General features: G+C 41.3%; 1 protein-coding gene across 1 annotated transcript; it reads left to right on the top strand.

Moving 5' to 3' along the window:
- The first annotated feature begins 8669 nt into the window (after positions 1–8669).
- Positions 8670–13133, top strand: LOC147619147 (pentatricopeptide repeat-containing protein At4g13650-like). Its single transcript, XM_086774327.1, has 2 exons — positions 8670–9117; positions 9218–13133. Exon 2 carries the CDS (start codon positions 9276–9278, stop codon positions 11766–11768), a length of 2493 nt encoding a protein of 830 aa, XP_086630453.1. The 5' UTR covers positions 8670–9117; positions 9218–9275; the 3' UTR covers positions 11769–13133.
- Positions 13134–25039: the final 11906 nt, after the last annotated feature.

Genomic DNA, 25039 nt, shown 5'->3' with positions numbered 1-25039 from the left:
TGTAAATCTAGCCCATGATATGAACCATTGCCTAGAGAACCCTTGACCTTACATATTTCTCCCATGAGCTTGATTGTCTGCAACCTTTGTCTTCAACACCACTTTCACACCACCACAACCTCGCCTTAGCCGATGTTTTCACCACAGCTGACACTCTTTCCACTAATCACAAGGTGTAGACCGCCGCTTCTCCTAACTACCTCATGTTTAGGGTCCAAACAGAGGCTTGGTATGAAGAACCTCTATATCGCCTATCACTTCCCATGCCACATTGACATGCTATGTGCCACCATTAGGGCTACCTGAAGCTTCTTACCACTTTGCCCTGCATCCGATGATCCTGAGCCATACCACTTAACCTCAGCCCTCCTGCCAACTTCATGGTATATCCTGGACCATCCAAACCCTCCCTTCCACCCCTTGATAGCAATAGCAATAGCAACATCCATCGCCTTGGGTGATATGAGAATGCGGTCACCATTAGGAAAGGGGGTACATTAACATGATAACCCTCCCTTCCACCCCTTGATAGCAATAGCAACATCCATCGCCTTGGGTGATATGAGAATGCGGTCACCATTAGGAAAGGGGGTACATTAACATGATAACACGGTTTTACCTACCCGAACTACTATCGCCTGACCTACTGTCGCCCGACCTACTGTAAGCCACCTTGCCATCTTACTCGCTCAAACAGAAACTTAACTTTTGTAAGATAGCGTTGGAACATAATGTGGCCTTACCCTATGCTTGATGTCATATAGGTAAAGTCTATGGACTTAGTGTACATCGTTGCTTAAGACTAGTAATAGAGGTTGGAGCATTTTTAAGTTTGCCAGTCTAGTGTGAAAACTAGTCATTTGTATATAAGTCATTTTTGACAATAAACAATGGATAATATTTTACTTGTAATAGTTTACTTTTGAACTCTCCTATTTCCTCTTCTTGATTGCTTGTATGACATTGAATAGATGCTAAATAGGTTTGATTGTAGGTTGTCTTTTTGCATTAGCTTTTCCTTCTTTAGTTATTGTGGAGAGGACCATTATGAAGGACCACCTCTTTTGGCCTCCATCTAGGCATAAAGATCTCTACCTTCACTGTCAGGAATCTTGCAACCACTAGGAAAAACAATTAATATTGCAAAGAGAATCAACTTAAAACATTGACTTGCAAAATAAATATATTAAAACATGAAGCGTAGCTTAGCATAAACAAATTGCATGGAAGAGTAAACATCACCATCGACACAGATTGGGTCAAATCTTCTTCCTGATGTGTGTAGCTCCTTTAATAAAAATAATAAGCACTAAGAGTTTGTTCACACACCAAGTGTAATAAACTAGAAATATATTATCGCATGAGCTAATATATTAGCAACATCGTGCATAAATGAGAATAAATAATATGTACAATCATTTGGCCATGGGAAACCAATAATAATAATGTTTACACTCACACTAACAAAATCTATACAACACCTTAATCAATGACCCTTATATAGTGCAACAATTCACTCGGTATCTTGCAAACGAGTGACACCTCAGTCGATATCCTTGCATGTATCACCTAAATCGGTAATCTTGCATACGTGTGACACCTTAGTCAATATCTCGCATCATGTATCATATAAATCCATAATAAAAATCAAATCGTGTCAGGTGATAAGGCACAAACACAATATAGAAAAATACACTAGCATAGTGTCAACATGAAAAATATCACTCACAATACATATTCACTAGCAAGGCCCCACTAAGCATATGTCAATAACACTAACACATTAGTATTTTTATTGGTGAAATCACTCACAATACCAATAAGTTAACATGACACAATGGCTTCTAAGGTGTCCCCAATTAGCCATAGCGAGGGCATCTGCTAGCATTCCTTTTGCTCGGGTTGGGAACTATTCTTAGTTGCGTGTTTCCTCATCTGAGTGGATAATGTTAGGACAAGTGTGAAACAATCACTCAGACATCCCTCTAGCATCTTATCTTGGATGATTTTTAAAAGTCAAAAGGTATCTAGCGTATGTGTTTCTTGTACGTGTAGTGATATGTTCATGATTACAATTTTGTTTGGTTTTAATTATTCATCATCATCAACTAATTTTGGAGGTAATTCATAAATAGGATGAGTAGGAATTGGTTCTCTAAATGGTCGTAACAAACTAATATGAAAAGACTTATGAATTCACAATGGGAAGGTAGTTTTAGTCTATAGGCCAAGTCATTGATCTTATCTAACACTCGGAAAGGACCATAAAATCTAGGTGCCAATTTGACAACATGATTCTTTTCTATGCTTTTGAGACCTCTTTTCTTGATTCTCAAAAGGACATAATCTGCCTATGTAAAGGTTATTGGTTTCCTCTTTTTGTTTGCTTACTTCATATATGACTTTCTAATGGCTTCTTTTACTTGTTCATAAATAGTCTTAAATTCATTCATAATACATCAGAAGCCTGGATAGTATGTGAAGGATGGGTCATAGGTGTAGGTAAAGTTTTACTATACACTATCTCAAATGGTGCCTTTTTAGTAGCTAAATGGGTAGTATTGTCATAGGAAAATTAAAGAATATGCAAATATTTATCCCAATGCCTAGGTTGTCATAAAATATAAGCTCTAAGAAGATCCAAGGTTGTGCTATTGGTCACCTCTGTCTGGTCATTAGATTAAGGGTGAAAAGCAGTTGAAAATTTATTTTGTACCTAAATTATCAAACAAGGTAGTCCAAAAAGCACTACAAAATTTAGAATCCCTATATGAAACAATAACTTTTGGTAACCATGATAAACAATATGTTTTAAAAATAGATGTGTAGCTTGATTAGTAGTGATAAAATGTCCTTATTTATTGAGTGTCTTTTCACATGTAATAAAATGTGCTTATTTACTAAATCTATCAACAATGGTCCATATCATGTCATTGTGATTAGCTGTAAGAGGAAAACCAGTAAACGAACACTATCTCAAATATAGTATGGGGGATTTTTCCGGTGAGCATTTTCTAGGGGATGCTTTTTTGAAATTGAGCGAGTGGATTCCAAAAAGATTCCCTCCCTCCATCAAGAGAGAGAGAGAGGGAGGACAAGAGTGGGAGAGAGAGACATGACAACATTAAGTGAGAGGGAGAGGGAGAGAGGGAGTGAGAGTGAGAGAGAAAAACATGTCAACATTACATCCTCTAAATCGAGGTTATTGCTTCCAAGTGAAAATAAAACCAAGTTCATTCACATACAACTTCCAAATACAACTCTTGGTCCTAAAGATAAGCCACCCTCATGTTCGTCATAACCAACAATAGATACGGGTCCTAAAGGTATGCCGCCTTCAACCAACCTTAAAGGTTCGTGTTCACCTGCTTCAATAAAAACGGGTCAGCCGCCTTCACGCCACCATATATATATATATATATATATATATATATACACACACACACACACATACATATACACACACATATATATATATACATATACACACACACACATATATATATATATATACATATACACATATATATATATATATACATATACACACATATATATATACATACATACATACATACATACACACACACACACACACACACACACACACACACACACATATATATATATATATATATATACATACATACATACACACACACACACACACACACACACACACACACACACACACACACACACACACACACACATATGTTCACACCTTTGTGGTGATAATTTTATTGTTTTTCCCTTTTCATAAAGGTATTTTCTCGAAAAGTCTTCTCAGCCTTAACCATGGCTAAAGAGTCTTCAAGCTGACAAGTTGTTGTGGATCACACATGGATCACACATGGAGCTGTTGGCATCCTCTAGATCACACATGGAGCTTTGGTGGGTGAAATGTCATCATAGTGGAGAGTGTAAAAGAGAGAGAGACTGAGAGAGAGAGAAAGCTCTCTCTCAGCATGTGTAAATATATGTGTATGTGTGCAAATATATATTTATGTATAATATATATATATATATATTCATAAATTTTAAATTCTTTTAAAATTAATATTCTTTTAAAAAACTAATTACATTAAAATGGTAAATTAAAAACGACATTATTTAAAGGTGATAATCACCATTCATTTGGTGTGTACTTTGTACGTGTTGTGATATTTTTTTTAATTGTTGTGAACTTCTTTTTGCTCCTCTTTATAATGAGTTCCACAATTTCCTTCCCATCTTCTAAGAAGAATCTATGTTTCACCAATGGTCGAGTTCTCGTAAGTGCAAAGTTCTTACAAGAACAAGTAGCCTCCATGTCATTGTAAACATTAGGTTACAAGAGTTGTGTGTCCCCCTAGAGCTCGCCTCTAATCTTTAGAGGGAGGAGTTCTATGTACTTGAAGACTCTCTTTCAGCCAATTACTCTACAATAGTTGATGCTTCGCTAAACTCAAACCCACAACCAATAGCCATATTAGATATCCCACCCAGAACTCAATCAAGCGTGATAGATTTATGCAACCCCCTACAAGATAACAACAAAACGGTGCATCAACCTCATCCACAATTGCAAGAGAAGAGGGTAAGAGCATCTTGGAATACCTTTAAAGCATGAAGAAGGGGAACACATTAACAAATATTTTATTAAATATTAAAGAGATTATCAAGGTCCTGGAGATTCCTAGGCAATATAATGGTAATATTGCATTTGAGTTTCCACCAACCATGGGATCACGTGCAAAAATGGACTCCATGGAGCATAAGGATGATCCCCACTAGTGGTCGAAGCCGCAAACCTCCAACATTGCCTTCCCTAGAGTGTGTCAAAGATGCCATTACCTAGGTAGTTGAAGTATGTGAATGAGCTTTGCCTACGACTAAAGAACCATAGGTTCTCAAACACATCACATTTTAGTGGTCGCATGATTAAGGCATTGACCACTGGAGAGGAGTGCAACAGTGCGTCTAGAAAGCTCCTTTGCCATTACTACTTAATGCCTGCAAATGTGCATCACTATATGCAATTGCTACATCTATTATGTGATGCCATCCAACGAGATGATGATTTAATTAATGATACACATCGATATCCATGAACATAATGTACAAGAAGGCACATCAAAGTCACTAACTGATAGGATAAAACAAATGGTGTCCAGGGTGTTAGGAGTAGATTATAATGCCAGGGCAAGAAAGACACAAATGTGTATGGCAAAAGAAACCATGATGGAAACACTAGTGCAAAAAGGTGGTTCCTCACATTTCATTGGGGAACAAGAGTTTATCAACATTGCAGAGGAGATGGGACCGCTGGTGGAAGACAACTGGTAAATTAAATTAGTTGGACAGTTATGTTTTTGTAAATGAGTTATAAAAATCTAGATAAGTGAAGTGTGAAACTTGAACAATTTGATTATTAGGTTTCGGAGGTCATTATAACTACAGCCCGACACCGGCCTTCTAAGGAGAGATTTGGCTTGGATGCACTTCTGAGACTGAAACAAGAGTGCACTTACAACTTTTTCCATGGAAGCATGTTCCTAGGAAAAGGGTCCATAGGTGAGAAGTGCTATGTTTTCAAGATATCCACCATTGGTCCCACTTCTGGGTTGGATTTGGTGAATCAAATGTGACAGACCGACTCTGGGGACCTACGACATGCATGGATACAATTCGATCACACGCGACCAACATCAAATTGGGTGATCATTGCTTGTTATGTGTATGACCCAAGGTATCATATTACAAATGACAATGTAAATATGGTCAAAGGATGGGTTTCCCACACAAAAAAGTATGTGTGCATCACATCTCAAGGTGAGCACAAAGCAAGGTGAGCACAAAGCAATGTGTGAAGTGATACATGGCTCCTACTACCAGTGAAGCTACATCAGTAGAGGCTACATTAATACATCAATGGTGGCGCAATGGTTATGTATAGGAATATCTCAACATTGTGCAAGAACTGGTGCATGGCTCCTACTAGTGAAGCTGCATCAATAGAGGATTGATTAATACGTCAATGATGGTGCAGTGGTAATATCATTGATAGGAGTATTTCAATAATGGACTCTTGGTTGAGCTAGTGAGAGGTGTGCGTAATACATTGGGGTTCAGTCATGAAATAGTAGAGAGAAGTAATAATGGTCCAAATACCCCAAGAACAAACCTAGCAGAAAGCAAGCATGGGAGTTGGCTTGCAAGGGAAGGATATAGATGCAAGATTTCTCTTTTATGATGCATCTACTACCAATATGGCAAATGCAATTTTGCAAAACACTAAGGCAATATCTTACTCTCAAGGCAAGCAGAACTAAGCTTGGAGAAACTAACAAAACTGATGTCTACAAGCCCAGCCCAAGTGGTCCAAACAGCTCATACAACTTAAGGAACACCCATGAATAAGTCACCTACTCCCCTAACTAGTGACAAAGAAACTGCATGTCACAAGAGACCATTGTGGTCATTGATATTGATGATGAGGCCACGCATCTTTCAGAGTATAATGTGCATGTACGAGATCGTAAATATGCGAAGAGGCCACTGAAGATTAATTTTAAGGAGCCTGATATAACCACTACTCCTCAAAGAATGGAGGAAGTCACGGAGTTTAGTGTGATTGAAGTGTGATTGAGCGCAAGGTGAATGAAGCAATGTGGGATATCTAAAGGACATGCATTGGTATCAAGGTCACATGTAACAGAATGCCTCATGGTGGTAAGAGGTGTGGGCAACACATAGTCGGACGTGGATGACTTAAAATGTGCACCACATTCATCTGACCAAACCCATTGCTGGCCACGTGTGATCCTACAATCTCGTAAAATATCATCATGGAGACGAAAACAGTGTTGCACAAAATGTGCATCATGTGAACGATCATTGCTGATATAGAAATGATACTCTCGAATAATCACATAGGCCTCGAGGGTACTTGCTATCCCATCTACATGGGCCTCTACATGTCGATAGCTAATGTGGACCATAATAGCAATCTGGTGAGGTAAGCAAGAGAGACAATTACGACATAAAAAATCAATTAAGTAATATAGCTCAAACACGAAACAAATATTATAAATAGGATTAGAAGATTGCATGGGCACGACGATGGGCCCCTGACTTTGATAAGTCTTTCCTATCCACATTATGGGCACCCAAAGGAGGGGGGTGGGTTCTTGTGGAAGGGGGCTCAGGAAGGGCAGGTTTATGTGGATTATCTAAACTAAGGGGTAGTGGGGGGAAAGAGGACGGAGCGAGAGGAAGTGGAAGTGGAAGAGGAGGAGCAAGGCTTGGATCATCGCCAATGGAAGGTGTTGCTCGTTGACATGCTCTCCGCTCTCTCTTTCTCTCACGAGCTATTCTTTTCCTCTCCTCCTCTTGAACTTGGTGGACGGGGGGAAGTCTAGTCCTATCATGCTTCCGACTCCTACGACTTTGAGAACTCCAACCATGATGAAATCAGCCAAATCATAAGACTCCAAGATAGACTCCATCATTACCTTCCAGATGCCATGGTTGTTCTCGTCCAACTATCGGTCCACCGAGAACGTCAAGAGGGTGGGGATCTTCACATGTTTGTCTGCCATCTCGAGCAAATCTGTCATCTCGGGGGTTCTCATGGTCTTGTGAAGGGACGGTACCTAGGGCTCTGATACCATGTCAGAATGAGTAGCGAAAATGAGACAAAAACATACTAGAACAGAAACGCAGAAATGCTGGAGAGAGAAGTGCGACATAAACTCTACTATATACACAATATCTGGTACAACAAAGTGTGGCGTGGGGAGTGTGGTATATATACCACCTGGGGTTGCTAGTCAGCCAGTGTAAAACAAACCGACAGCCCCAAGAAAAGCCCACGACTCGGATAACAACCAATTGGCGAGTAGATGATGCAAGTCGGCCCCAACAAATGATGAGTTGACCAGTAAAGAAAAGCAAGTCGGCCATCAGATAAACAAGTCGGCCACCTCCTGGCAGCAAAACTCCTACAGTCGACCAAGGAAAAAATAAAGCCATCAGATAACCAAGTTGGCCACCTCCTAGCAGCAAAACTCCTACAACCGACCAGGCAAAAAATAGAGCCCCCCCACAACTAGCAAAACTTGGGAAAATATGGACAATAATGAAAAATGGAGAAACTCACACATGAGCGGGCACACCCACAACACTGGCCCGCACTCCCTACAGTGTAATATGGTACAGACAAGAGATGACTAACAGGCTCATCCCTCCTCCTCCTAAGGTTTTCGAACAACCCAAGTCGTTGTACCTCCCCTCTTAGTTCCCCTCCCATAGTCATAGGATCATTACGACGCCCCTCTCTCACCTCCTCCAGCACTTCAACCCCACCATGCCTCTCTGCTATGTATGTACAAAAATTAATGAATTATTTTTTTTAAAAGGACTTTGGGCACTTGTTATCATGATTGCAAATATAATAAATGTTCCATAGACTAACATTGTAATGAATTGTAAAACTTTAGAGTTACACTAGTGTTATTTTAATTATTAAAAAATAAGTAAATCTCATAAATAGAAAAAGACATAATGTAATGAACCGAGTGTTATTTTAATTATTAAAAAATAAGTAAATCTCATAAATAGAAAATGACAATGGGCACTTGGTGGCATTGCAAGGAGGCCGAATGGCACTTGGTGGCATTAATGGCCGTGAACCGTGCAGAGGCTGATGCTTTTCCATTGTTTTTTCCACAGGCCTCGCACACACCCGGGTATCACCCTTTCAAGCACTTATCTTGGTTGCTGTGTGGAACAAATGGCCAAAACGCCCAAGACGGAGGGAGACCTGCTGTTGATGACCAAACCCAGCGTCTCACATGGGCATGTGCGACACGCGACCCTCAATGCCAACAATTATCACTATGAGGGTAGCCAGGCGCCATGAATGGCACTGAAGATCCAGAGTTGTTCTTCCACATTGACAGCTGCAGGGTGAACACATATTCCACTTGCATGTCTGTGGCGTCTCCTGGTCGGAGGCCTACGCTGTAACCACTTTTGGCCAGGGCCTCTACCACCTTGCCAATCTCATGACTACCTGTAATCCTGGAGTATCTTTTGATGTGTATGCAACACACCATCTGCGTCACAACAGTGGTAGGAAGATGTCCAGCTTGGAGTATCCACTCTCTTCTTTGAATTGGATGCCTGAGCCACCTTCAGTAGAGAATCTCATATCCATCTTGCAAACATGCAGGGAAAGGGAATCTCTTGCACACGCAAAGCACTTGCATGCATGCCTATGTGAATTTGGGATGGAGGATCATGGGATGCTTGAGAACTATCTTGTTCCGATGTTTGTGGAATGTGGAAGTATCCTTGAAGCTCAGCAGGTTTTCCACAGATTGGTGCATCGGAATGAGCATTCTTGGACTTCCCTCATTCAAGGGTATGTAGGATGCGGTAATCTGCAGCATACCCTTAGCCTATACCAGAAAATGCGGGAGGATTGTATACAACCCAGCAACTATACATATGTGGCTCTACTGAAAGGTTGTGGTAAGCATAGGTGCGTGGAGAATGCGAAAGAAATACATTCTGCCATTACCATTGAAGGATGTGAAAGAGATCTTTTTGTGGGCAGCACCTTGGTGGATATGTATGCCAAATGTGGTAACCTTGCAGAAGCACAGGATGTGTTTCACAAGTTGCCAGCTCAAAATGTAGTTTCATGGACTGCACTCATTACAGGTTATGCTGAGAACGGCCTTGGTGAGGAAGCACTGGATTGTTTGAGACAAATGCAACTTGAAGGCATGCATTTGGATCCTGTTATATTGAATTGTGGCTTGAAAGCTTGTAGTAGCATTGGAGCTTTAAAAAGTGGCCAGAAAATACATGCTGAGATTGCCAAACAGGGGTATGAAGGTGAGCTGTTGCTCACCAACACTGTGGTAGACATGTATGCCAAATGTGGCTTGCTTGCAGAAGCACAAGAAGTTTTTGACAAATCGCCAAATCGAGATGTAATTACATGGACCGCTCTACTTGCAGGATATATTGAATATGGGTTATCTAAGGAAGCCCTGAGCTGTTTAGAACAGATGCAACTTGAGGGCATCTCTCCGGATGAGGTGGTGTTTGTTTCCGGACTGAAAGCTTGTGGCAGTGCCGGAGCTCTAAACAAGGGAAGAGAAATACACACACAGATTGCTCAACAGGGAGATGGAAGAGATCCATACATCGGAGCTGCTATTGTCAATATGTATGTCAAATGTGGCTCAATTGCAGAAGCACGGGAAACATTTGACGAGCTTCAAATTCGAGATGCAGTGTCCTGGAATGCTTTGATTGGAGGATATACTGAGCATGGATTCTGTAAAGAAGCCTTGAACTGTTTGGAACACATGCAACAGGAAGGGGTGCCTCCAGATGAGGTTACTTTTGTTTGCAGCATGAAGTCTTGTGGCAACATGGGAGTCATTAAGGCCCATGAAATTCATGCCCAAATTGTCAAGGAGGGATACGAAGAGGATCCGTTTGTTGGCTGCGCTATAGTGGATGCTTATGTTAAGTGTGATTCACTTGCAGAAGCACAAGAAGTTTTTGATGGGCTGCTAGTTAAAGATGCAATTTCATGGAATGCTTTAATCACAGGGTATTCTGAGTATGGCAGTGGGGAGGACGTGCTAAGGTGTCTTGAACAGATGCTTTCAGAGGGCGTGTCTCCAACAGTTATCACATATGTTTGCAGCTTGAAGGCCTGCAGCAGCTTAGGCTTCATAGAAAGGGGCCAGGAATTACATATTGAAGTTCTTAAGAAAGGGCTTGAAATAGATCCTAGTATTGGCAACAGTTTGGTGGATATGTATGTCAAATGTGGCTTACTCGTAGAAGGACAGGAAGCATTTAATAAGCTGCATGATCAAGATGTTGTTTCGTGGACTGCACTTATTTCTGGATATGCTGAGCATGGGCTTGGAAAGGAAGCACTCAACTTTTTCCAGCAAATGCAACTGGAGGGTCTCTCTCCAGATGTTGTTCTGTGGAATGCTGCAATTTTGTCCTGTTCTGAGCAAGGAGAAGAGGAGATAGCTGTAATACTCTATTCACGAATGCAAGAGCAAGGTCTCTTACCAAACACTGTTATCTTTGGAAGCATCCTGCAAGCATGTGGTGACATGGCAGCCCTTGAAATTGGTAAGAAATTCCATGCCCTTATTCACAGAATCGATGAAGTGATTTTGGCAACTGCTCTTGTTGACATGTATTGCAAATGTGGAAGCATGGTTGATGCTCAACAGGTGTTTAATGCAATGCCCATAACGGACTTGGTGACATGGGATGCATTGATTAAAGGATATGCCCGCCAAGCAGAGGTGGAGATTGTTTTTGATATGCTTCAGAAAATGAGCATCGAAGGCATAGAAGCAAAAGGGGGTATATTCCTTAGTCTTATAATGGTTTGTAGTCATGCAGGTCTGGTGCTTAAGGGTCAGCAGTGTTTTGAAGCTATGAGCAATGAGTTTGGGATCAATCCAACTTTGTTGCACTGTAACTCCATGCTTGACCTTCTTGGCCGTGCAGGGCAGCTGGAAGAAGCTGTGGCAATTGTGGAGATGGTACCTATTCAAGCCGATCTGGTTGCCTGTAATATAGTGTTGGGGGCTTGTCAGATGTGGGGCAACCTAGAGTGTGGAAAACAGGCCTTTGATTTGGCAGTGACATTGAATGATGGACATGCTGCAACATATGTTCTAATGTCTAATATCTATGCAGATGGTCACTTGGGTTATGACATGGAGTGACATATTGGCATCAAAGGTGTAGCCATGCAGGACAGCTGGATGAGACTGAGGCAATCATGGAGATGTACTTTTTCAATATGGTGTTGGGAGCTTGTCAAAAGTGGGGTAACCTAGAGCTTGGAAAAGAGGCCTTTGCAGTGATATCGGACAATGGACAAGCTGCAGTATATGTTCTAACGTCTAAAATCTATCATGTCACTTGGGTTATCCTCATGGGCAGGTATGGAAGTAGAGTGATGGCCTAGATTGGCAGGGTTCATTTTTCCATGGGGAATCTTAAAACGGTTTGTAGTCATGCAGTTCTGGTGCTTAAGGGTCTTAGTAGATTGATGTCCTAGATTGGCAGGACTCATTTTTCATGGGAAATATTTCTAAGCAAAATTTCAAACTGAGCAATACGAAAATTAAAAAGCTCTGACATTCATGTGGTGAGTGGGCCTTAATGTGAGGCCTGATACAGGGAGGAGAGGGAGAGGCTGGGCTATATGCTCTATGAAAGCACTTACCAAGGAAGAGTATGTCCCATCCTGGGGCATGTACATGCACACAGCAGCTCAGGAAAGTCCAAAAGCTCGAGGGCAACAATGAACTAAAATAGACATGTAGCCAAAACTAGAGAGCATGAACCACTGCTCAGGGATGCCTCCAATTTGCAGGAGAAGGAAGCAGCAGATGAGAAGACTAAAATAAAGGCAATGGCTGCAAGAAACAGGCCATTGAGGGGTAGTTGTGGTGTTTATAGGCCAAGGCAAGTTAGCGAACTGCAATAGTCCTGCAATTTAGATGGTCAATGAAGCCATTCCTGCCAAAATCATTTCCTGACTTCAAGTATGATTTCTTCATACCCTTTTGGCACCTTGCTGCCATTCCATAGAAGGATATCATAGTGCTTCCTCATTACAGGGAGTGCAACGCCCTTACCCCTCCTCTCCCCTGAGAAGTTGCTTGTTGGTACAAAATAGGGGAAACTGAAGGCAACAGATGCCAAGGTGGTTAAAATGCTGGAGCTTCTTCTTCTCTGAAGCATGCTGCCTTTGCTGGTATAGACTGGCTGGCCCAGCTTCATGGTGACAGATTTCAGATTTCACATGTTGCACTTGCCTCTGCGTTACCTTAACCTACAATTTGGTATCTGAGCAGATTTCTAGAGTCTAAGAGGGTGGAATTTCTCAATAAGGCCTTGTAAAAGCTGATGTGCCTAATAAGTAGGCACTTCAGGGGGGTAGCCCCATAAATATTTTTGCTATGAGTTTGAGCACTATGAAAGTGAGCAACAATGTTCTGTTCATGCCTTTCCATATCAACCTGACCTTACTTTCCTGCACACACACATCAAATGACGAGCCAAATTGAGTGGCTTTGTGAGAGAACATCTGGATCCTCCTACAATCAATCACTTGTGTGATACTGCATAGGAATGACCTGTTTTCATACTTTAATAAAATGTATTGAGTTAATGTGTTTATTTTTATGAAAAAAATTGTTTCCTTGAGTAGATCCTTTTGTAGTAGCAACTAGATATATCGAGGAAGCCTGTGGAGATTTGAACTAGGACTTCCCCCTTCTTTGCCCAATGCTAGGCTACACATCCATTGGCTAGTTGTGTTTATTTATGTCATGGAAGATGGGATTTCGTCCTATGCAGGCCAATGTGTCTCAGATAGAATGTTGCTGTAAATTTCAAGCCTACATGATTTCTTTGGTTACTTCTTTTTTTACAGATGTACTCTGCTTTTATCAAGGAAACAGCCACCATAGACTATCAAAAGAAGTTTTCACATATATAACACACATGAGTCCTAAACTATTGCTCTGAATTATGTACAAGAAAAAAGTGTCTCTAGTACAAAAGATGACTGAGATATAAAGACATCAATTCACAACCCAAACATTATTGCAGTTCTCCTTGACCAAATGTAGTCTCTAATCGTTAGAATGATGATTTTTCTATGCACATATATATAGCAAAGATACTAGTGCTAGTTGGCGGTCAGTTCAAAGGACAACCCACTACTCGGTCCACCATAAGGTGTATTACATTATCCCCCGCTTGCATTGTAGTTGTCCTTAGGTGCACATTGTCCATATATAGTGCTTGTTGTCCATAAAGATCCAAGCAAAGCTCATCCAAGGTACTTAAGATCTTGAACACGACGAGATTGCTTTCCATCCAATACGAAGGCTCACATTCCGTCCGTGCTGCATGTTCAAGAGCTTACCTTAGTCTTGTTGAGATATCGAGCTCAACTAGTGCTATGGACATTGATGATCCACCTAAGTGATAGCATTTGCACTGATGCCCTTGGCACAGTTGGTGAAATTATAGTTGATATGCCGCCAGTGGATGATAGACTGTGTGACAGCCAATTTGGATTACTAGAGTGTGGCATAGTTATAGCGCCAACTTATATAGTCGGGTTCACACCATGGACCGAGCTTATATGTTTTAGTAGGAGAGAACTTTATCTTTTAGTATGTACTCTTATCTTTATGATATACTAGATTGAGAGAAGAAGATAGAAGAAAATTCAGTCATCCATCTCTCTCTTGTGTCTTGCTCTCTTTTGTGTGTGTGTTTGCTTGCAAGGACTCCTCTCCCCCGCATTCTCTTTATGGTATCAAAGCTCCGGTTTGTGTGAGTTGAGGCAAGAATAAGGAAAGCAAGGAAACGGGTAAACATATTTCCATCTCTTTCTCTCTTTGATTTTGGAGCAACAGCTTTGGTAGATGTGAGAGCTACAGGCAAACAGGGAAGTCACCATCTCAGTTTGAGACATCCTCCTGTGTGAAGAAAGAAGATCATATTGTGTGCAATTTTCTTTTTCAACTATAATGTTGTGTGTTACGGCCCCATTCGGGTGTGTTTCGGACCCCATTTTGGCTCCCCAAGTTTATCACATACACTCTGTGAAAGTGTCAATTTTGATTGTGTATGTCAAATTTATGGTTCAATAAAAAGTTACATCAAAATTTTGATCATAGGACAGTAGTGATGACTGTCAAAGTTTACAAGTTAATATAAGTAAAGAAGTTGTTAAAAGTACTTAGTTGCTACAAGTACAGACGTCTGATAGCTTGTCAGAGTGACAAGAATAGTTTCTAAGCATGGAAATTTAGGATGACCAATTTCCTTATGATTGGAAAAGGATATTGGGAGTTTATCACAGGTGATGAAAAGGAGCCAGACATTGTTGAAGAATATCCAACCCCATAACAGATGCATGCATATAAAGCATGGCATGAAAGAGCCAGAAAGGTGATATATTGGTTGTTTGTCAGTGTAAGAAATTCTATGATTGTGCATATACAGAATGTGCAAATGTCTAAGGAGACTTGGTACACCTTAGTGTGAAGATGTACAATATAAACACCCAAGCTCAGAAGATGTAGCTAAAGTAGGAGATGAATAATGTAACTAGAGAGTAACTGAGTATAAATGATTACTAAGTGAAGGTTAAAGGACGTACAGTGTTGAAATGAGTGATGCTAGAGTGCCAAGTCACCTAATCAAGGTATCCCATATGAGCTATTATAGCTTTGTTGTACTCTCCTCATATAAAAGGCATTGCTTTTTGTAGCACTTCCATGTCAATGTAGACATTGTTATATGCATTGTATTCAAAGGGTTTGATTGTTGGCATTGGCATAATATCCTCCACCCACTTGTACCCACCATTAAACATGGATGCAATATCACCATTAGCACAGTTCTTTGCCATCTGTAAGCTATAAAGTGTTGGAAGCAAGGATTGCGTAACTCCCTTTGCTCACAACCCTAAAGTGATTGACCTGTACATTGCTCTGTAACCTCTCTGGCTAATACCTGCTGAGTCACATATATCAAGCATCTCTTTGGGTGTGACAATTTCTTTGATTTCCTTCAAGAAATGTTGACGAAGGGTCTCCCGCAGCTTATCATTACCAGAACCTGTTATCATTTCCATGATATCCTTCTCCTGAAGGACATGCTGAAGAAGGGAGACATTAACATTGTCCTCAGCGTTGTTACATTCTAGTATAGCTGCTGCACATGCCCTACAATCGCAAGAGTCACCCATGAGAGATGCTTTATTCATTAATTGCTTCTCAAAGTTGCTATAATTCCTACAAAAAATTTTACCTGGTTGTTTGTTTATGCCTCTTGCATGCGCCTGCTATCTTAGAAAGTAACCCAACAGCTTTACGTTTTCTTTGCCTTGCGTGATATCCAATGGGAAGGTGAGTGAAATGGTGAACACGACGCCGAAGATTACGAGTGGAGTGTTGAAGACGAACATAATTATCGGTAAATTGATTTATTGTGCGCACACGATCCGCTAAATTATTCTTCTGCACCTCAAGCTCCTCTGAGAGCTCTTTAATCCTCTGCATCAAACTATTGATCTGCTTAGTCGATGCCGCTTGAAGCTGGTCGAAGGCAAATTGTGTTTGCCTCTTTCCAGCTGCCTCATCTAGCCACAACATGTGTAATCTCCTACAATAGCCAAGAAGCCCATTGAAACCATCACCAACAAACTTTAAAAAACTTGTAATGCTTTTGAATGGTGGAGGGGCACCAGATATTGGATCTGGTGGATAAAGATTTCCATCAATCCAAAGATCAATGGCCTTTGCTCCTTGCATGCGAAGATGATCGTATGAAATATTGGGTGCAACATGCCTACTGCGTAGGGTTGCGTATTCTGTCTCCAAATCAACCTGAAGGCGGATCTTAGAAGGCTTATTGGTGATGTCTTGTAGTGCCATCTACAAGAAAGTAGGCTTGTAAGCTTGGGTTGAATAGGAGTGGAAGGAACAGGATATGGTATCAAAAAATAATGGGAAGAATGGAGATGAGGGTTGCTTCTCTAGAGCTGCATTGTGGATAGAGAAAGAAGCCAGAAAGGGAGCCAAAGAAACATAGAGAGGGTTGGCAATGGTGAGACAAAAATGCAAAGGAGACAATGCATCATGGGAAGCTTCTTTAGTGCAAGCTATGGCTGCTAAGCAATATAGAGAGAGAATACATCATGAAAAGGTTCTTCTGTGCAAGTCATAGCTACTACTGTGGGTTTGGAGAGAGGACCAAGTATTGTAGAGAGAATGCTCCTGGTAAGCTTCTTCCTTTGCAAGCCATGGCTACTACTGTGGGTTTGGAGAGAGAAGGCTTATTTAGGAGTACAAACCTGCTAGCTATGGAGAGAGGACCAAGTATTGTAGAGAGAATGCTCATGGTAAGCTTCTTCCTTGCAAGCCATGGCTACTACTGTGGGTTTGGAGAGAGAAGGCTCATTTAGGAGTACAGATCTACTAGCTATGGCTTTTGGAGTAGAGAAAGATGCTTTTTTCCATGGAGAAGGAGTGCAGGGTGTTTTAGAGAGAGGATTTAGAGAGAGAAAGAGATCTAGTGCACACACAAAAAAGGGGAAAAGAAAGTGATGAATTTTTGGAATGTTTGGAGTTCGAAAAGGTAGAGAAGGCTATGATAACTGACTGACAGCCCATTACAAAGCTTTAAAGTCACCTAGGTGGCCAGATCTAAGAATATCTCCTTTTTTTCATTTTTCTTTGTTTTTGTGAAAAATCAAATATATGCTTTTAGGACTAGGCCTCTAGGCTTGGTCAAAGATGGATTAGCATTTTAAGCATTTCACTAAACGTCCAAATTAAAGGGCCCAAGAAGACTCCATTGAGTTCCTAATGTGTTCAAAGGACGGCTCACGCAGCAAAAACCTGCCCAGGTCTTGACTAGCCTCGGTATGGTGAAAAAAATGGTGTGCTTCCGGTACGATGGGTGAGGGCCGATGAAGCGGTCCCTGAGTGAAGTGCCATGACACCTAAGGAAGATCCTGGAGGGTTCTGACCAGGCGATGCACGAGCTCACGGTGCTTAGGACACCCATGCGTATGTCGTGGAAGATATATATGTATGATAAAAAAATTTATTGTAATCTGTTACTGGATCTTGTTGACTGACCAGCTGGTCTCGACGAGACGGAGAGTCCACAGTGATACCTATTTTTGAGAAACAAGGAACTGGATGGAAATTTTGAGTGATAAATATTTGTAATCAATAACTGTTTGTTCAATGGATCATTTTATAAGTTCAAGTTTTAAAGAGGAGTGTGTGTGTATCTGTTTTCTAAAGCTAAAGTTAAGAAAGGCATTCAATTATGGGTGGGTGAGTACTTGTCTGGTTTTACCAATTCCAGTGGTTGGACGGTGGCTAACCCATGGGCCCAAAGGTTGGAATCAGTAGAGTTTTAATAATAAAATTGTTTAATAAGAATACGCTTAGAACTCGAGTAGTTAAATAAAAGCCTGAAGACTTCTTAAATGAATAGATCAACGGCTGTGCCTGATTTAATTAGGAAAAAAGCGTTGATTTCTTCAAGTTAAGTCTGTAATAGTTTTCCTTCTATCTAGTTTATTCAGATGAAGGTTAGTTTAGTCTCTTAAAATTTGTTAAGAAATTCAAAAAGATGGAACCGTCCTCGTTTTTCGGGCATGGAAAATTTTTCCGGTTTTGATTTTTGGAATAACCACCAGCTTAGTCTCGTGCACCCGGACATTCGAGGGCGAGGCCCCGAGTGGGAAACCCTACCCCGTGCAAGAGGGAGCTACTTTCGCTGCCAGTAATTGGGAATCTAGTGCACGGAGGGGGCAGTGGGATCTCACAAATTGGGACATCGATGCACAAATCTGGACATCGACGCACCTCAGGCGGAGTACCTTGATCGTGATATCGCCTTCAATTAAAACATGGCACGTGCCTCCCAAGCCTAAAGCGCCATATCTCGAATGAGATACTAACTAACGCCATGCTAGCAAGTCCAGGTTTCAAGTCACCATCCATGTCACTAGTACATGTCACCGTCACCACATTATCTCGATCGAGATATGCATGCCACTCAAATCTACGTCAATGCCATGGTGGATCCCCCTTGATATGTTCGCTCAGATGTACATTCAGCATATTCAATGATGTCGTCTCCACCATCCACATATATCGAACGAGATAAGGAAATATCATCTCGACCATTGACAAATCTCGTTCGAGGTATAGAGATGTGATCTCATCCGTCCACATATCTTGTTCGAGATACCAAGATGAAATCGAAGCCATTGAAAAACCTCAAACAAGATACATCTACACAATCCGACCCGTCCATTTGCGCACATTTGAAGATGCGATCCCAGCCGTTTATATATCTAGATCAAGGTATGAAGTGAATCTCGACCGTCAAACATACCTCGATTGTGGTAATCACCCAAAATCTAAGCTCTCCATGTACCTCGAATGAGGTACTTAATTCAAATTGCAGTCGTCGCTCGCCGATCCCTCACCAACCCTAAAATCAAATGCATATGTTGGGAGTTTGTCTCACTAACCCTAAAACCACGCGTACATCTGGAGCGTACATCTTGCAAACTCTAAAATGCATGCCACCGAACCTCGATCGAGGTTATAAAACTGGAAAGTTTTTTTTTCACCTCATTCTCACACGTCGTTTTCACTCTCCTTGTTCTCTTGATTTGGATTAGCAATTAGTGGGCTCATTAGTATTGTTTTATAGCTTCATTAGTGGGCTCATTAGTATTGTTTTATAGCTTCATTAGTGCTACTTAGCACTAAAAGCATTGGACCTTTCACATTGACCTGCCCGTTTGTGTTAGGCTTAGGTTCTAGCATGGAGTCACGCAAGGAGGACCCCTCGTCTATTGTGGACCTCATCTCACGCAGAGATAGACCACGAGTTAGCGGCTATCCATAGGACTGCTAGACACGCCGCCTACATTACATATCATGTCGGGGACTTGGAGGTGATGCTATCGTCCCTTTATAGCCTTCACGATATTGTTTATGTAGATGAGTGGATAGCCCACCATCGCACTGCTCCTATGTCACATGGCCTTACATATCGTCAGATCTGTGATCTTGGTCTGATTAGGGATGGAGCCTACTTATACCTTTTCCTTGATAATCGTGGGATGCAACTTGGGGGGGCGCGGAAGCCCCTTACTATTTCGCGGTGTTCACATCCTCGTATGGCGGCACATATCTATAGGTCAATATGTTGCCGCATATGGGAGGATGCCGAACAACTGCCAGATTCCCATATACTTTGCAAAGAAATTATATGTGGAGTTTCTTAGGGGAGGAGGTGGATTACACTAGCCTTCGGCCCGGTGGCGGTGCTGGTCGAGGTCGTCTCCAGGACCAGGATAGGCGGCCTCCACCAGCCCTTCATATAGCTGCTACTACAGATCCTGCGTTTGTGCCTTTGTCGACAGTTGAGGCTCTTGGCACCTAGGTGGGTATCGATGTACGGAGTACCACAAAGAGCATCCAGCACGTGGTGCGCTTGTTCTCACGATTGATACTACCGATCCTCTCAAACCCCCTTTCTAATCGCTCCGCTCTCACCCTCTCTCCCCTCTCCATCCCTCACCCCTCTCCCCTCAAATCCCTCTCACCCCTCTCCCCTCAAATCCCTCTCACCCCTCTTACTCTCACAACCTCACCCACCTCTCCTGGCATAAAAGGAAACAAACATAATGCCTCTCAAAACACGTTTACAATCCAAGTACACTAAAAATCTAGATGAGATTACACTATCTTAGGATGTGGGCATGTCGCAAGTTGCCACATCAGGCAAGGTCACCAATACATCTAGATTACAATTGGGTGCAAGGCTTGTTATTTTGCAATGTTCGACAATAATCGCATTGCCACAGTGGTGCTATGATTGCCAAAGAAGAGGAATCTATAAAGGAGAGTTTCGGCCAAGTGGTTAATTGACACATCTCCACAAATTGGGTGGAGGATCACTCAACACCGTCTTCTTAGAGTTTCTCTATGTTGCCTCCTTTGTAAACCCTGCAATCCACACCAATGAGGATTGCATCGAAGGCTTGATTAAAGGCATGGAAGAGAGCACATACCAAATGAACATGGCGGCGTTCATTGTCTTCAAGAGTTTCTTTGGCCTCGTGCCCATTCCATTCGCCTCGTGCCCATTCCATTCGACTGTCAAAGTGTAGTTGGCATTGACCTAGAGTAGACTCCAGGAAAGCAACACATGGTTGGGATGATGTTTGTTGTCTAGGATGGAAACCTCATATCAAATCATGGTAGGAATGGGAAAGAACCACTCGAGATGATAGAAGTTTTTAAAGGTGGATTGTAGGGTGATTTGATTCTTGCATGAGGAGGAGGATGAGTTTCTAATAATGGTGCTACACATGATAATCAAGTGAGCTTGTATCTTGTTTTTTTTGTGATTGAAATGGATGAACATCTTATATGTGATCATTAACCTTATTTATTATGTAGGAAAAATTGCTATGACGACTAGCATTCATATGCCAAACACAACGGCATGACATATTCATGATGTAGTGTGTGCGGCTTGTCGATCCATAGTCATTGTTGTCAAAGTTTAGCGACAAGGCTCGTGTGTGGGCAGAGAAAGCTCTTAGGAATAGGGAGCCTAATAGATCGAAGTGGCTAAAGCTTCTCATGGAACTCCTCTCTCAATTGGTGTTCAAGGTATGTACATACCTCATAAACACACTACAATAAAGTCATATTTTGATTTCCATAGATGTTGTTTCTAAAATAGAAATGAATTGTAGTCCAAGTTCAATGCCAGATACCAAACGAAGATCAGTAGATTACTTGAGCAAGGGAGTACAATCAGAATGCATAAATGTTTGATAAGAATTACAAAGACACTCGAAGGAGATGAAGGCTCTATTTACAAAGAGGGGACATGAGCTGGAATAAATTGCCAACCCCTATGGCAAAGAGTTTTTCAAGAAGGTGATCTCTATGGCCTCACACTTGAAGAGAGGTGGAAATGCCGTGTTTGTCTTGAAGCTGGATGAATGTCAAGTGGTTAAAGGTCAAAGACTGGAGCGTGTTAGTTTAACCTTGATGAGCCGAGCACTTAGAGGAAAGCCTTTAGAGACCCAAGAGTTGGATGCAACTGAAGAAAGCAACAATAGGGGTCAAGGGCATAAGCAAGACTACTACGGCATTCAATCAGAGAAGAACATCTAGTGGCCAAGCAACATGGGTCCTCCCAAAAGAGAACCATGATACCTTGAGGTGGTATTTTGAACGGTCTGGCATTCAACATGTCGTCTCTTGTCAGGTCAATGGTCAAAAGCTTGATGTTCCCGGGATAGGCTGCTTTAACGTTGAATGGCACTTGGGTGGCGATCTAAAAACCTTAAAGTGTATGTTGGGTTGTAAAACAGGTGCGAATACTATATTCTCATGTGTTTACTGTTGTCATTCCAAGACAACAGTAGACTCAAGAGTAAAAGGGAAACACCCTAGCAGGCAAAAGTCAAAAACAGGTGGGTGCAAAAAAAGCAATCGTTTTTGATGCTGAACAGAGGAAAGGATCAAAGGTATGGCATAATGGCATATTAAGTTGTGACCAGAGCAAGCCACCTAGTCGTGACCAGGAGGACAATGCTTGGAACCCAATCTTGGACATTCCACTATGTCAAGTGCATGTGTGTACATTACATGCAAGACTCAAGATTTTGGATAAGCTATTGATGCTCCACATAAACTATGTCTGGAACATGGAGCCCGAAGATCGACGAGAAGAGTCAATACGTGCACTAGAGGGTGTACTTTCCTCTATTGGATTACATGCTGGAGCAGTGGCCTTGACAAAGGACAGAAAATCAAACCCTACACAAGACAACCCTAATAAAATTTGCATGGGTGGATCAAAGGCAAGACACTTGCTATCAAACCACTTGGGTTCTCATAGCCACACTAACTTTGAAATTTGGAAGAAGATATGTGATGTTACAACATATCGAGGAAATGATGCCAGGCTTGGCCTAAAACGTGCACGTGTATGGGAGGTGTATAATAAAATGGTCGATCTTCTAGAGCGACCTCACCTGGATGACCATGGTATTGAGGCACTTAAACAAGCCACTTGTAGATTTACAGAAGAAATGGTCGAGGCATGGGGAGAAACACACATTACTCACTACATGGTAATATATTTCTTGTGTCCTTGTAGTATGTTCTTCATACTGTTTGTTGACTTTTTGTAATTTTCTATGCAGCATATATTGTATGCACATGGGCCATACTTTCTCGATAGATATGGCTCTTTAAAACTTTGGAGCAATCAAGGCATGGAGAAATCACATTACCAAGCAAAGGCCGTGTATTTTAAGGGCACTCGCCATGGTGGTGGCAAAGTCAAGAGTAATGCGTTCCATGAAATGTTCAGCTGGTTCTATCGCGTTTTGGTTGGCAAAAAAAAGCAGAAATCTCGCGGTAATTTGTCTCTTAGGCGTCAAATAATGAAACCTGTTAATGCAAGAAGAACTGAAGGATACGACAGATCAAATGCTAGGGAGAGACTACGGCAGTGGGTAGCAAGCAAGCGTCGGTGTGGTTCCTCATGGGCTTAAACTCTCTGATTATAATCTTAATGTGTTTTTAAATTTTTTAAAAGTTTTAAAAAATTATATTTATAGACATATTTAAGTCATTTTTCATATATAACCACCACATTTCAATTTCTTCTTTGTGCTCTACTCTCTCTTGCCCTCCCACTATCTCTCGCACACGTACATACCTAGGCCATGCCAGAAGAACAGGAGCAAGACTTGCGGTTTTTCGATCAACTCGGCCCACTACCTGTTACAGCAAAAAGGACAAATCTACCTATAGTAACAGAGCAAGAGGCAAAGGAGATGAGAGAAGAAGAGCGCAGGAAGGAGGCCGAAGAAGCGCAACGCAGGAAGGAAGCTGAAGAAGCAGAGCCTAGTAGAGAAGCGGAAGAAGAGCGGCGTCGAAAAGAAGCCGAGGAAGGTCAAGGGCAACCACCAGAGATTGTTATTGAGACCGACACCCTAGAACAGCTAGAGGTTATCTTACAGAACAGGGAGGTCGACGAGCTCTTGTCCTATGGCATCACGAAAGATACCATTGACAAAGAGTTTGCTCTTATGAGGGCGGCTTGGGAGACAGAAATGCAAAAGAGACAGCAGCCCAAAGAGGACGCAAGGAGGGCAAGCCAAGCACAGCCACAACATCCAGACGTCCAGTCAAGACGTGTGGCAAAAGAATGGAGGGCAAGTTTCGAGACCAACTAGAAGAGGACGAGCGTGCACAAAAGAAAAAGAAGTTTAGGTCTGAACGACCACCGTGGGAGAATCAAAGACCGCCACCGCCTCCACCGGTTACAAAGAAGAAGAGAAAATGGAGGCCAGGGACATTCGTGCTACGAGAGATTAGGAAATATCAGAAAAGCACAGATCTTCTCATCCCCAAGGCACCATTCTCTCGACTGGTGAGAGAAACAATGGAAAAATTTACTGACAGGGTTGACCGCATACAGAGCACAGCTCTTGAAGCTCTTCAAGAAGTTGCTGAAGATATTGTAGTTTCTGTTTTTGAAGACTCAGTGCTGACTATGGTACATGCCAAGAGAGTCACTTTGAAGCCTGTAGATATGTCCCTAGCCCTATGCCTACGTTTAGAGCGTAGCCTTCTACCTCAATAGGCTAACCCACTTTGTAATTCTCCCTACAAACTTTTGTAATGTTCCCAAAATCCTTTGTAGCATTTTCAAACATTAATGAAAGCTTTTTGAGTTGTGTTACATTCTTTGTTGAGTCCAAATTTTTTTGTATGCTCAGTGCCAATGAACATTTCATTAAAAAAAATATAAAAGCACTATACACACAGGAAAAAACACACACAAACACACACACACACACACACACACACACACACACACACATATATATACACACACATATATATATACACACATATATATATATACATATACACATATATATATATATACACACATATATATATATATACATACACACACACACACACATATATATATATATATATTTATATATACAAAAAAGGTAGAGTCTATAAAGTCACCTAGAGACCCTTATTGAGGGCCTTATGAGCCTTAAGACCAAAAAAATCAAAAAAATAAATAAAAAAATACCATGTGCGCTACGGCGCATTAATCGCCAGTTTGACCAGGTCAAAATACCGATTTCCGTGCCATAGCGCACATGGCATTTTTATTTATTTATTTTTGATTTTTTTGGTCTTGTGAGGCTCATAAGGCCCTTTAGTGCCCTAATAGCCCCAAAATCTTATATATTTATATAAGATATTATATATATATATATATATATATATCTTATAATAGCACCAAAATCTTATAAGATCTTATGTCTTATATATATATATATATATATATATCCTAT

Source organism: Cibotium barometz, chromosome 34 (assembly GCF_041138505.1).
Source record: "Cibotium barometz isolate CiBa-2024 chromosome 34, ASM4113850v1, whole genome shotgun sequence".
Taxonomy (NCBI): Eukaryota; Viridiplantae; Streptophyta; class Polypodiopsida; order Cyatheales; family Cibotiaceae; genus Cibotium; species Cibotium barometz.
Note: the sequence above shows the minus strand (reverse complement) of the source record. Positions and strands in the feature narration are given on the sequence as shown.

What these genes read in the sequence shown, in the direction of transcription:
- LOC147619147 (XM_086774327.1), top strand. Translation starts at nt 9,276, where the DNA reads ATGGAGGATCATGGGATGCTTGAGAACTATCTTGTTCCGATGTTTGTG.